Here is a 14,108-nt window from a genome sequence, read left to right on the forward strand (position 1 = left end):
TGATTAAGGGCAAGGTTTCAACTCCAAGGTTCTGCATAGAAGCTGTAGCCTCCACTGCCCTGCTCTGGACATGGGCAGAGGCATGTGCTTATGTAATGTTAAATTCCCATCTAGTATCTAAATTCCCATCTAATGTTTAAAGTGTATTTCTTCACACAATTCCTAAAGAGACTTGGATTAACCTTGAAGTTAAAGAGGAATGAATCTTTTTACGGTGTGAATTTTCCACATAAGGCAAACACAGATACATTAATATGCCAAGAGATTGTGTTAAAACGTCAGCTATTGACACCTAAACTTTAAAACCAGGGTAAGGCCGTAGTGGGATGTGTCTGTGGTGTTTCTGGTCCCTCCCCTACCACGCTAGGGCCCAGGTGGAATCACAGCTGAGGGCAGGTGTAGCTTGTTCATTGAGCAAAAGGAATGGAAAGCATTGCGAGCTAAAAACCTACAGAGTTCGCAGTTAGAGATGAAAGGCTGCAGAAATGTTTATTGAATACAGTGCCAGGTTTATAAATAGAACTTATTTACAATTTCCATAGTTGGTCCCCCATCAGAGAGGTGGTTAAATCTCCAAACAGTTCATCTCACGATTTACAGAAACGTTCGAGTACATCTCCTTCGCAAATCGCCACGGTGAAGGGTGACTTCGGTAACAAAAGAACTACCACCATCTTTGCTACAGACATGTTTAATGAACATTATAATAGATTTGGAGAAAGAACACACACTCCACCCATGCCACTACCTTCTCACTCTGAGGAATACAGACAGCAAAGAATTTCTGTCTCCTACAGGGTAACTTCAAGGGATCAAAAAAGATAATAGTAACCGCCAGCTGAAGGGATAGATTAAGACACATTCGTGGAATCTAGTCACTGCCAAAAGGATAAATGTATTTAGGATATACAATAATTAATTCAAATGTTAAAAATAATTGAATGAACCAAGAGCAGACTTGACCAAATTTACATTCTTTGTTTAGGAAGAAGTTCCCAGTATGCTGAGGGGCTGCTAATATGCTGCTACTCCGATGGGGCCACAGCAGCACGAGGCCTACTGGGCGGCCACGTGTTACAATATGGTTACAAGTACAGTCAGACATGCATTTATAAAGAGAATATAAAAATATGTACAGTAGCTAATTTTCAATGTGTTTTAAGTTGCCGAAAGACACCAATTTAAAGTGTGCAAAAATTCGTTTGTCAAAAAATCAGAAAAAAACCTTCCTTGGCAACAGTACATCAAAAGTCCATCTGAAATATCAAGATACATTTACCTTGCTTGACACCTACCCTGAACAGATGGAGAACAAAACTATGAAGGTATATGCCAAGGACTCAGCAGTTTTTTATGGCAAGTCTCAGGCTCCTGCGGGATGCCAGTTAAACTAGTCACTTTATATATGTGTGTGTGTATATATATATATATATATATATGTGTGTGTATATATATATATATATATATATATTTATAGAGCAGTTAGAAGTAGGGCAAGAGTTTACAGGAAGGTGCTGACCAACTTTCACAGTACTGCCACCTCATTCTAGCCATTTCCTCTCACAAACCCCTGCAGACTGCAAACACTCAACCCCTGGGCTGGTCGTCCCCTCAAAGGCCAGAGAGAAAGGCTACAGTGGACTGAGTTCCCTGTGCACCAAAGTGGAACTCAGCATCCCCTGGGGGAAAGGTTTCTGGTTCCCGTACAGGATCCGGGCCATTCAAGAATCTGGTTTCAAGAGTAGTCTTTTAGGAACGACTGCAGGACCACTAATATGGAGTCCACCCAGCTTCTAGAAGAAAAACTTGGTGAAAGGGTAAGATAGAAGGCAAAGTTTCTGAAAAACAAGCCAAATCGCCCTCAACCCTTTTTAAAACTACCAGGAGGTCATCGGCCACAGGCCTGAGAGTGGGTCAACAGTCAGGCTACTTGACCTCCCTGCAAGAAACATCCAGGTTATTAACTTACTCGAAGGAGAAACCCCAGTCCTGTCTCACCAGAAGAAAACCCCCGAGGTATTCTGAGATGTTCCTTCCAGATTCAAGGAGTTGTGAAAGCCAAGCCCAGCTCATGACGTCAACCTCTCTTCTTCCAACCACCGGGTCGAAGGACCAGCAGCAAAGGCAGATGGGCAGGCTCCTCTCCACTGCTCTGACCCACCCCTCTGGCGGGAAAACTAAAGAGCTGCAAAGTGCCAGAGAGACGAGAAGTAGGAGAGGGAGAAGCTGAGGGTCTCCGTAAAACAGCCCCGAATGCACCCATTTGGCTGCCAAGAGCTTCTCACTGCCTCACTAGCAGCCTGCCGCTGTTCCCTGGCAAAGTAAAACTTCTCACAGAAACACTCAAAATCCAAATCTCCTCGCTAATAAGATACAACCAAGTTAACACCCTGAAAAATGCACATTCAGCCTTCACTTCAAAAAGAGGTCTGCACTAAATCCAAACGCCTTTTAGGGAGCTTTTACGCAAACCAATCCCACTGCAAAGACCAGTACCAGCATCTCTGAGTTTTGGTTACAGGTTTATCAAGAAACACAAAATTCCCTCTGGGCTGGGAGTGTTACTTTCAAGCTGGGAGCTAGCATTCGTTCTACTTGGGGGGTGGGGAAGCAAAGTCAAGTCAACCTAAAAAAACAAAAAGAAAAAGGAAAAGGAGTCTAAGGTAAGTATAATCATAAATTAAAAACTGTGAATCAAAAGGTGACTGGTAGTGTCTTTTAGGCATGAAAAGCCTGGCTTAGAAAAGTGACTGCTTCTACCACACACAGCGAGGATTGAATTACAGACACACTAAATCATGTCTTTTGCACAGATGGTCTCAAGTAGTTACATAAAACAGGTAATCAGCAGCACAATTGATAAGAACCCCTAAATACATGCTTGAGAGAAAGTGGTTTTTTTCCTTCATTAAGAGCTCTACCGCCTGAATAATCACTAAGTTACCATAATTCACTTTCCCCCCTCCCCCCCAGTGAAAATACAAGTAGACCTACATGTCCATAAATAAGATGAAGCAATCGGTATCTGCTTGGTTTTAGGCAAGGTCTCAGGCTCAGCAGTTGGTGCTGGGATTTCAGGAGGGAGGGAGGGAGGGAAACCCAATGCTGGGCTGTGGGCATTTAAAGGTACACTTGCCTCCCCTCCAACTGCCTTGTCCCCATTTAGATCTCAGCTTTACAAAGCATTTAACACCACTTTAAGTTAATGGTCTTTTTATTGGAAAAAAAAAAAACTAGCATTTACAACTTGGAATGGACGTAAATTGTAATTTCTTGAACAGCAATGTTGATGGTTGTGCTGAAGTCCACAGCCACAGCCTACTCTGCTGGCTCCAAGTCATGGTTCAGAAGGTTTTAAAAACAGAGAGTCCAAAGATGCTCCCTTGATAAAGGTTTTTAAAAATTTGTATGAATGGTGATAGCCTGACACCCACTCCGCTCTAGCACAATGCACACAAGGCTAAACCAACACACGTGGGCATGCCACCAGGGTGTGTCCCGGTCACGACAGGTAGGGGCACGGGGAAGTTACAAGAGGGCCATCCTGCTAGTGGGGCTATGCCTGGACAGTTTCTCTTCCACAGCATCCTGAGGTAAACCAATCTTCAATGTCTGTTTTCAGTAAACCAGCTTTTATGGTTTATGGTAACAAATTGAACTAGAGCCCCTTTGAGCAGGCTTTGAATTTGTTTTTTTGTTTTTCATTTTTAATACAAACGCCTGACTGTGCTCAACTGTCAAGCTGCATGCATGAAAAACTGGCCAGCCCAAACAGTGTATTAACCATGAGCGGACGGACCTGCCAGGTGTCCACTAAGTGCTTCCTTATCATTAAGGTAGGACAAGTATTTATATCGGAAAACTGATGTAGCTTGATCTTTAGGGGACAGGACCACCAATCAATACATGCAGATTTTTTGTGTGTGTGGACAGAAGGTACTCTTGACATTCAGTTTTGCTATATAGAAACAGAATGAGTAAATGAATTTTTTTTTTTTTTTTTGCAAGAGGTAAGTAAAAGATCAATTTGATTCTTCTAGAGGGGGGAAAAAAGGAGTTGAAAGTAGGTCTTCATTTTGCAGTCATCATCTGTACGAATTCTGAAAAGACAAATAATCATAACTTTCGGTTATCTTCAAAAGCAGCTTTAATGAACATAACGTCTCTACTCTGCATAAGGAAAAAAAAAAAAATCTAGTTCAAGCAGTTAACTTGTTTATAGATCCTAAAGGGAAACCTTAAAAACTAAGCTGAAGAAACTTGGTGTGTTACCTTCGTAGTTGACTTGTCCATCTCCATCAATATCTGCTTCTCTGATCATTTCATCTACTTCTTCATCTGTTAGTTTTTCTCCTAAGTTTGTCATAACGTGACGTAGCTCTGCAGCACTGATGTAACCATTGCCATCCTGTGAACATTCAGCAACTGTTACTGGTAGGGACTCATAGTGGTTCGCTGTGGGCAAGTAGGCCTTTGACTTAATTAAGCCCCTCAAGTTACTGCCAACTGTGTGTATGTCGACAATTCTCCATCTCCAGTTCCCACTTCTACCTACTAAACACATGCAGTCAGGCAATGCAGACACTGCAGGGGCTTTTGAAAAGCAAACAGAAATTGAAAGTCACAATCAAGAAACTTGGTTCAAAATTTCTCTACTATTTATTATGTTTACTCTCATCTGATAAGGTTACTACAATAAGTCAGGATATCTGAAAATGAGATTACAGAGGCTCAGGCAGTTAGGTAAGTGTTCTAACTAGAACAGAACGTTAAAGCTTTTGGAAATGACAGCCAGAAAGCCATATTTAAGCACAGTCTGCAATGCAGACGCAGGGTTACCTTGTCAAAGACTCGGAATGCCTCGCGGATTTCTTCTTCACTGTCTGTATCTTTCATTTTTCTAGCCATCATAGTCAAAAATTCTGGGAAGTCAATGGTGCCATTGCCTCAAATAAAAAAAACAAAAGCTCATGTAAAATAAGCGCTCCAGTGACGCTACCCTGGAGCGATAGTTTTAGAACCACTTTATAGAACAGTAAGCATTTGCTAGGACAAACTGGTAAATTGTTTTATTATGTTGAGCCATCTTAGGTTTAAACTATTCAAATACTTCACAGGGCAATTTCATGTGATTCACTTAATTCAAACCAGTGATCAGTGCCCAGGATAGCATTTAATGATGCAAAGGAAAATGCACATACAGACTCTTGGCCACTGAAGGTTTTGTACCGTTCAAGAGGAAAAACAGCCCACAGCAGTGCAAGCTGAATCTTTCTACTCCCAAAGGAGGCACCTGAGTTTGCCTTCCCCAGAGTTAGGGAGGTCACTCGGATCTAGCTCTGCCTGCACTAGCGATGCTGGTGAAGGTCCATAATTGGGCCACCAGGAGTACACAATGTTTTTAGGAAAGAAAAGGATTATGAGCGGGAAAAAAGTTGACTTTGTTATGCCAGGGACCATGAAGTGTTGCAAAGTCTTCTCCAGGAGGCATTTCTCAGCCACATTATGGTAAGTCACCTAATCATGTTCTCCCCAACTCCAGTATCTTTATTTCCCATTAAGGGCAAGGCTCAAAAGTGTTTTCTCAGCTCAGACTATTAACATTCAGGAAACTTTGTCAGAAGAATCTGTTCTATGGCCAGTATTCCAAACAACTCCTCCTTTAAAACCAACAGCTCGATGAACACCCCAAAGACAAGTCACCAGATCAACAGTGTTACTTGAACTAAACAGAAACAAAAATTAAATTAGAAGAAAAAAGCCTTACGTTAAGTCACTCATTTTCACCAGTACCTTTAAATCAAAATAATAATTCAGAGATTCCTTCAAATCTATTTAGCCTCCAAAATTTTTAAGCATTACTGACATTCACGGAAGACAAAATTGTTTGAAATGCTCTCTTACAGCCACACAGCGATGTCCTTAGGCATCACATTTATTCATTGTGAGTACCAGATTCTATACCTTGAGACAACTTTCCCCACCTTGTTCCATAAAACCCGAGGGCCTAATACACTTTGCCAGTCCCCAAGCAGCTTCCCCGGGGCTTACACAAAACATGAGAGCGCCACCCCACGCTCCCAGATGGCTGGTCACCCTTAGCAGTCAAACGAGACGGAACTATGAAAAACCTTTTTCCAAATTACTAAGGATGAAAACAGTCTTTAGAAGTAGTTCAAATGGGGTAAAACCATTGTTAAAGAGCTGACCCAAAACCCCTGCTTCTAAATGTATATGACCAGAGAAGTGTAATTCCATTTTATCACCTTATGATACCATATTTTTAATGGCTACTATCATGCCGATCATCAAGAAAGTAGTCTAGATCCAAATTGTTTATTCCTACCTCTTTTCAAAATTTACTAATGTTCTACAATGTCTGTAGATTTGATTAATTTACTTCAGTTTATTAAATAAATTAAAATTATTAATTTAATTGATATTATTTCCAAAAAACGTGTTTTCTTTTGGCGGGGGAAGTGATCAAAAACGACTTACTGATAGAAGTGCCCAATAAAAGGTCTACTGTCCACTGTTCTGGAGTCCAGAGGAACAAACAACCAAATGGTGACCAACTGCTGGAGGGGTTACTGCTTGTCCCTTCTGGCTCCACATCCTTCTACTAGCTTCTATAAATCTGCTCCCTATAATCATCATGCACCCCACCTCCAAGCCTCAATGATCCTCAAAATCCTCTTCAATAAACACACGGACGGGGCTTCCCTGGTGGCGCAGTGGTTGAGAGTCCGCCTGCCGATGCAGGGGACACGGGTTCGTGCCCCGGTCCGGGAGGATCCCACATGCCACGGAGCGGCTGGGCCCATGAGCCATGGCCGCTGAGCCTGCGCGTCCGGAGCCCGTGCTCCGCAACGGGAGAGGCCACAACAGTGAGAGGCCCGCGTACCGCAAAAAAAAAAAAAAAAAACCACACTGACAGCTCACACTGTACTCACTTCCACATGTTAACATCTGAGAATGCTCTTCCCCCACCTCACTTGGGTTTTTTCTCCTCTTAGAGACAATAAGCTTTTTTAAAGGTCTACGGCTATTTATTTTTACTTTCCCCATAGGACTCAGTGCAGACTCATGGGCCAGTTGATAAAAGACTGAGCTGTAGGTCATGGCGAGTGGAAAAGAACAATACTGTGATCCGATCCAGGAAATATTCTAGACAGTGAGCAGGGCGAAAGGCAGGCCCGTAATCTTCTATTTTAATTGTCAGTGGCTGTAAGGAAACCACAGAAAGGATCTTTGCACGTTTGCCTTGATCTGGGGACCTGAAAGACAATCTTTAATGTCTGAACTTGAATTACACAACGCTGGCATTCGTTCATAGTGCTAAAGCCCTTACCATCAGCGTCCACTTCGTTGATCATATCCTGCAATTCGGCTTCTGTTGGGTTCTGACCCAGTGACCTCATGACAGTTCCAAGTTCCTTTGTTGTGATGGTGCCATCGCCATCTTTGTCAAATAGGGAGAAAGCTTCCTTGAATTCTGAAAACAAAAGTTTACCTTTTAGAATGAATGTCTTCACCCAACCCAGCCACAGCACGCCCTTTCCTTAACTTGCCAAAGCAAGCCATCCAAGTTGTGCAAGTTAAGAGAAACTGTCTGCTCTTTATCTGCTGAAACAAAGATCACAGCAGTTCTGTTGGATTGGCCTTCACACAGTAGTCCATAGAGCACACGTCATTCCTGGTAACCAGTTCCATAAAGCCACAATATTCTCACATAAGGAAGGCTAAGCTTCAACACACTTAATTTAGTCCTAAGTCCAATCTGACAAGTGAAGATTGGTCCACATGTTCCTTTATGGTCCCTTCCTGTTAAATTTCTACAGCCACAAGAACTCCCCGTTTCACAGCCATAGAAGAGGTGGTTACCAGAAATGTACAATCCCACGTAACCAGTATGTTCTCTCTACATGGCATTCAGAGTATTTCAAAGGCATTCCTGGTTTCCTAAAGAGAAACCATCTCAAAAAAGTCCTCCAGGGGCTGCCCTGCTGGCGCAGTGGTTGAGAGTCCGCCTGCCGATGCAGGGGACACGGGTTCGTGCCCCAGTCCGGGAAGATCCCACGTGCCGCGGAGCGGCTGGGCCCGTGAGACATGGCCGCTGAGCCTGTGCTCCGCAACGGGAGAGGCCACAACAGTAAGAGGCCTGCGTACCGCAAAAAAAAAAAAAAAAAAAAAAAGTTCTCCAGGGAATATTAAAAGCTAAAATCTAAACTAAATCATTCCCTTCCCAATTATTACAGTGGTCCTGACACTTATTTCCACCCGTTCCCATTTAGAATAGCAAGTACAAGCTTTCATGGTGAATTACTAAAAGACCTATGGCATAAGAATTCTAAACTACATTTTTGCTACATTTTTGTAGCAGGCTCCATGCAATCTCATTATATACAAAGCCTGGCACACCGTGAAGCATAGTCAAATACTCCAGAGTATAATATGTGGGTATTCTTAGTTCTACTTCCTTTCTCATTATCTCCAAAACGCTGACAAGGAGTAACACTTGACCTAAATATCTCTGCTTATTGTTTTCATTTAAGTAAATTCTTAGAAAACTGCTCAGACTATAGGGGGAGGGGACAGAGGAGTCACCAGAACTGAGTCTGCCTAGTTCCGGTCTACTGAAACTCCCTGAAATCATCAACTTACCAGCAATCTGTTCTTCGGTCAGCTGATCAGCCTACATAGAAAAAGAAAAGGTTATAATTCAATCCACCAGCGTTTGATCGAGGTCAACATGGTTTTTCCAATTACACTTTTAATAGTGATCTTTCAAAAATCAATCTCAAAAAAAAAATCAGCTGTTTGAAAACTTCAGCAAAGTCATTTAATAAAAACAATTAGAATAAAGGGAACCCTTTACGCTATTTTAAAAACAAAGGATGGCAAAGGAAGTGACAACATCTCATTTCGGGTTTTCTTCTCTGGGCCTATGGCTATACGCTCTGCAGTCTAACTAGGAAGGGTCAGTTCATAGTTTGAAAAATGGCACCTCTAGTGGCAAAAGGCCCACTGCATCGGCTGCAGGGGCAGGCTCTGAGAAAGAAGAGCGCCACCTACTGCACCAGGGGTGCCACAGTCCCCGCTTCCATCCAAGAAGGGACCCGGCCTGCTGCTGCTCTCACCGCAGCCAGGATTGGGTCCAGGGGCAGACTTTTAGTGCACCTTGCGCATTGCTGCAGGCACTCCAAAGCTCCAAACTGGCGTTACATAATGTCATTGGGTTGGATTAACAGGCTTTTATATCTATTTTATGAGACACAATTCAATGGAAAAAAATATACAGCAATGGGTTATCCTACCGACTTCATTCCCACGTAACAAGTGCTTTCCAATCATTTAAATTAGGCAGCTATTTGTTAAAAGCCTAAAATTTAGAACAGCTAAATGCCCTTGGTCAAATTATCCTGACTCAGGAGCCAGGAAAAAATGGAACTGTCCTACAGCTGAGCTGTTAGAAAACTGCAAAAATTAAGTACAAAGAAACTACATAATAATTATGAGACTGCGCCCTCCCTTTTTTGGAGAGGAACTATTAACTTTGTTAGAGAATATTTACCTACTTTATGGATGACGTAAGAGCTGCTCATAATAGAAATACTTGACTAGAGGTGGTAACGGCCACGAAGGTAATTCTCACTTGCATTATTTGGCCTCAGCAACACTGAACCTGTGCCTCCAGCCAGGGGAATTCGAGATCTCAAGGAGAGCTAATATGTATTTTTATATTAATGAAGGACGCCTAATGAAGCCAGTTCCAGAATAAGTCCTATTAGAAAGCTGACGGCATTAAGTTTATTCTAACTCATAAGTGAAAACTTTCACAATAGGAATGATGTTCCCATATACTGATTTATATCAGACACTTATGTTTTCAAATTAGAACTGGGTCTTCCTTCCTTTCTAACCCAGACATAGCACGTTGGTCTTCTTTATACCGAATGAAGGAGACACGATGATTTACGTAATGCCAGGGCAACGTCTGTCTTGCACAACAGGAAGCGCTGCCACACCTCGCAAGAGAAGCTGTCACCTCACCGTGGAGACAGTCTCACCTCGCCGCAAAATTCTCGCATTAGAGTGGTTATCGAGAGCATCAGCCTTCCTCGACAAAGAAATACACGCCGACCACCGGACCGCGCTGGCCTTGGGGGCGAAGGTGCGCTGAACCTGCCGGGAGCCACCTCCCCACCCCGCCAAGCCAGAAAACGCTGTGGGTGATGTCAGCCCTGCCCGCCGAGAGAGGAAAGGGGCTATGGAAAACACCCAGCGAGGCGCACAGCCGCATCTGGCAATCTAGAAGCTGCAGAGAAAGCGGAAACGTGGAGGGCATCTCCCTTCGGACTGGGAAGTGGCTCGGGGCGGAGAAAACGCCGGGCGAAGGGCCGGGCAGGGGAGCGGGCCCCGAGTGCAGGCGGGTTCAAGGGGGCGCCGCCCTCCCAGGCCAGGGAGACCCCCACTCCCACCCCCAACCCCACCCCCCGGCTGCGCGGCAGGCGGAGGCCCAGTCCGCCCCGCGCCCCCCACCCGCTTCTGCTCCCCGAAGCGACGAGCCCGCCGCGCCGCCACCGCCTCCCAGAGCAGAAACTTTGCGTCTCTGCTGGAAGCCGAGCTGCGCGCCAGCTCCCTCCTCCCCCGCCTGTCCCCCGCCCCAATTAGCGCGAGCCGAGCGCCTCCCTCGGGAAGGGACCTCCTGGTGTACCGAGGCTCCCGCACGCCTTTACTGCCGCACAGGGTGGGGGGCTGCAGGGGGGCGAACCCACGAGACACGAGCCCCGGCCACGCCGCAGGGCCCCGCCCGGGTGCAGGGCGGCCGGCCCGCCGCCTCCGCCCTCTCCGCCCCCCACCCCGCGCCTTCCTGCCCCCACCCCACCCTTCCCCGGCTCCTTCCTTCCCAGCCCACGCCCGCGCCGCGCCCCCCGGGAGGGAGGAGGAAAGAGCGCCGGGAGAGAGCGCCCAACGGGGACAGCAGTGTTGGGGGAAGGCTGACGGCGCCCCCCACTTCCCGGCAGGAGCAACGTGCGCCACCGGCTCGCTCCGGCCCATTCATTCTCCGCTGCCCGCCCGCCCAGCTGCCTGCGAGCCAGGGTCTAGTGCCCGGCCCCGCCCGGCTCCCCCGCCCCCCTGGGCAGAGGCGAAGCGCTGCGGGCAGCCCGGGTGCGGCGCGCTGGATGCAGTGGTGCGGACTGGGGGAGGGGGGTGGATGCAGATGGCTCCGATTCAGCTGGGGCCAGAGCCCCTGCCCGCGGACAGCCCACGGCCAATCCCAGCTCCAAGACGCACCAAAATTTAAATGAGGATCCCTGGCCGAGGAAACCGAGATGCAAATCCGGAATGCATCCTAAACCGCACCTGCTTCGTAACACCCAGAAAAGAAAAAAAACCCAACAAAGAAAAGAAAAAGAGGAGTAAAAAATAGTCTGAACTAAAAATTGGGGAAGAAATCATGGGCCGGCAGCTGCTACGCCGGCGTTTGCCACTCCCGACCTACCATGGTGCGAGCGAACGGAGGAAGAGCAGAGAGAACAAGGGTGGCTGCACCTGCGCCGGGGCTGTGACCGCAGGGGTGCCTCTGCTACTACTGCTGCTGCTGCTGCTGCTGCTAAGGCGCTGTGAGCGCTGAGCGCTATGCCACCGCCACCGCCGCCACCGCCACCGCCGCCGCCGCCGCCCAACTGCGAGTAACGGCTCCGCGTCCGCGAGACTCCCAGCACCACTGTCGAAGTGCGAGCCTGCGCTCCGCGATATATATACGGCGCTCGGTATCCCTCCGCCTCAGCCGCGGCCGCCTCGTTCTGAGCTGCGCTGCGAGGGCCGGGCCTTGGCCACTCGGCCCCGCCCCCAGGCGCGCCCGGCCTCCCGCCGGCCCCTGCGCGCAAGCCGCGGCGGGCCGGGGCTGGAGACCCATACGCGAAGGGTGAGGGGAGAGGCGCAGGGTCGCGGGACAGGTGCGGCGAAGAGTCCCCGGAGATGCTCACCGGGGCCGGGGCGAGGACGGAACGTCAGCATAGCCCCGACTTGGGGCGGCCCTGGGCTTCAGAAGCCCAAGGCCCCTCACCCCAGCCCCACCCCCACCTGTGGGCCCCCCTCCTACCCCCACCTCACATCTCCTACCGCTCCGCTGGGGCACCCGGGTGCCCCTGTTCCCTGGCCTCGTCGTCCCCAGCTGGCCGCCTCCGTTGGGAAGCTGCGGGCGGTCCTAGGGTAGGGGGCGGCCGCGGGGAGCTGGGGACAGGAATTGACCGCTCTCCTTCTGCTGCCGGGGAGAGGGGTCTGGAAGGGGAAGGGCAGTGTGCCTTGTGCAAGAAATTGGTCAGACGTTTGCTTTTGAAAATTTGAAGTAATATCAGAGACAAATTAATATATGCTCAGTTGCTAAATCTGTGTCGTGTTCATATGCTTAGCCAGTCTTATTTTAATGTTTTTACGTTTCCACTGAATTTTTTTTTTTTTTATGCCTGAATAATCTCCCTCTCCTACTGTTTGGTTCTCTTTTTCCTGTGGAAAATACTATTCATCCTGACCCCAGTCTTACTGAAATTAATGTATCTGTGCATCTTCTATAGACTTTAAAACACATGCTTTAATTTTTTTGTTTGTTTGGTTTTGGGTTTTTTGTTAATTACCTGGTCCTGAGAGAGATCAGATCTTTACTCATACGCCCGTACAAACAAAGAAGGAGAAAAATAGATACATAGAATCCCCTAGATTAGAGCTAGAACACACAGCTGACTGACTCTACTATGGAGCTAGACCATTCTTTAATGTACAATCTTAATTATATGCTTTTTCAAGTAGTATTTTAATCTTTAAATTTACTAATGTTTTCAATTTTCTGTATACTAGAGAAACGACAGTACCAGTTGTAAATTTGAAGCCCAGAACTTTGTAAAAATCTTGACAAAATGCTGCAGTTTCTTTTTTGGCCAAGGCAGAGCACAGAATTTGATCTTTTGTTTACAGGGCCTGAGCAACAGTTGCAAGTTATCATTTGCTTACTGTTTCAGAGAATGTGGCAAAGTGTGCGATTGACAAGCTCTGCTTGAAAGGGCTTTGCTTGGTTGTGTTTGTTTCTGGCTTTGACAAAGTCTGCAGAAAGATGTAAAACAATGGAAAATGTTCAGGCACATTGTAGATGCCCCAGGACTTCTGTGATAACCTCAGACAAGCATCTGTGGAACTGTTCTTACTGATATTCCTTCTGGAATGCTGCAGAAAGGGTGAACCTGCTGTACGATTTAAAGAGAAGCTGTAGCAGCAAGCCAGGGAATGGTACTGCCTTCCCTCTGCAGATGAGAAAGACATCATCCAGTTAACACATCTACCAATCACTGTCATTGTCATCGCCATCGTCATCATCATCATCTTGTGCTCACAGGGGTAACCTGAGTGGAAATAAAATATATGTATATATATTTTTTAAATGTATATATTAATAGGAGAGTTGGAAATAGGGGGAAGGGACTAATATAAAGTCAGTTAAAAGAATATTCAGTAATACAGTGAGTTACAGTCTAAATGGCTAAACACACTAAGGGAATTTGTATTCTTTTGCCAGGTTTTCATACAGTAGTTAGTTAAATACATTTTAAAACTTGGCATACGTTGTGTAGGTAGGGGGAAATAGTGGCCTAGAAATAAAATGTGTTTGTTAAGGGTTTATTACCTTCTAATAGTCTTCCACGCCTTATAATTAAGTTGCTACAATCTATGGTTTTGAAAACCAGGCATTTTCTAAAATAATATTTCTTCCTCTATCATTTAACCTATTTCACCCAAATAAAACACTGTGAACCTTTTTCATGATTTTACTTGCTAAAAACTGTATTTCAGAATCATTTTACTTATTATAGTAAAATTCATTATTGTGATTCTTCATATTTTACCAGCTAGAGTTCCCTTTTGGTAATTCTTTAATGTATCAAATCACATCTTAGCTTTCAAGTCTAATTGGATTTATAATGAGGTCATGCTTTACTCAGTTTTACGGCCAGTTTGACACATTGAAATATAAGAAGGTCAAGTGACTTGCCCAAGATCTTGCTCAGGGGCTCTAATATTAGATTATATATTAGTGAAATTAATACCTGAAA

General features: G+C 45.8%; 1 protein-coding gene across 1 annotated transcript; it reads right to left on the bottom strand.

Moving 5' to 3' along the window:
• Positions 1 to 463: 463 nt before the first annotated feature.
• CALM1 (calmodulin 1) lies at positions 464 to 11,740 on the bottom strand. The gene is made up of 6 exons (XM_060004052.1): positions 11,507 to 11,740; positions 8,665 to 8,695; positions 7,352 to 7,495; positions 4,840 to 4,946; positions 4,273 to 4,408; positions 464 to 4,100 (listed from the first exon to the last, which is right to left on the bottom strand). The coding sequence occupies exons 1-6, from the start codon at positions 11,507 to 11,509 to the stop codon at positions 4,072 to 4,074; spliced, it is 450 nt and encodes a 149-aa protein (XP_059860035.1). The 5' UTR covers positions 11,510 to 11,740; the 3' UTR covers positions 464 to 4,071.
• Positions 11,741 to 14,108: the final 2,368 nt, after the last annotated feature.

This window comes from Delphinus delphis, chromosome 2 (genome assembly GCF_949987515.2).
Source record: "Delphinus delphis chromosome 2, mDelDel1.2, whole genome shotgun sequence".
Classification (NCBI taxonomy): domain Eukaryota; kingdom Metazoa; phylum Chordata; class Mammalia; order Artiodactyla; family Delphinidae; genus Delphinus; species Delphinus delphis.

What these genes read in the sequence shown, in the direction of transcription:
- CALM1 (XM_060004052.1), bottom strand. An exon ending in GACCGAAGAACAGATTGCTG is followed by an intron (nt 7,496 to 8,664) that starts GTAAGTTGATGA and finishes TTTTGTTTTCAG; the next exon opens with AATTCAAGGAAGCTTTCTCC. An exon ending in CATTCCGAGTCTTTGACAAG is followed by an intron (nt 4,409 to 4,839) that starts GTAACCCTGCGT and finishes GAATGTTCACAG; the next exon opens with GATGGCAATGGTTACATCAG.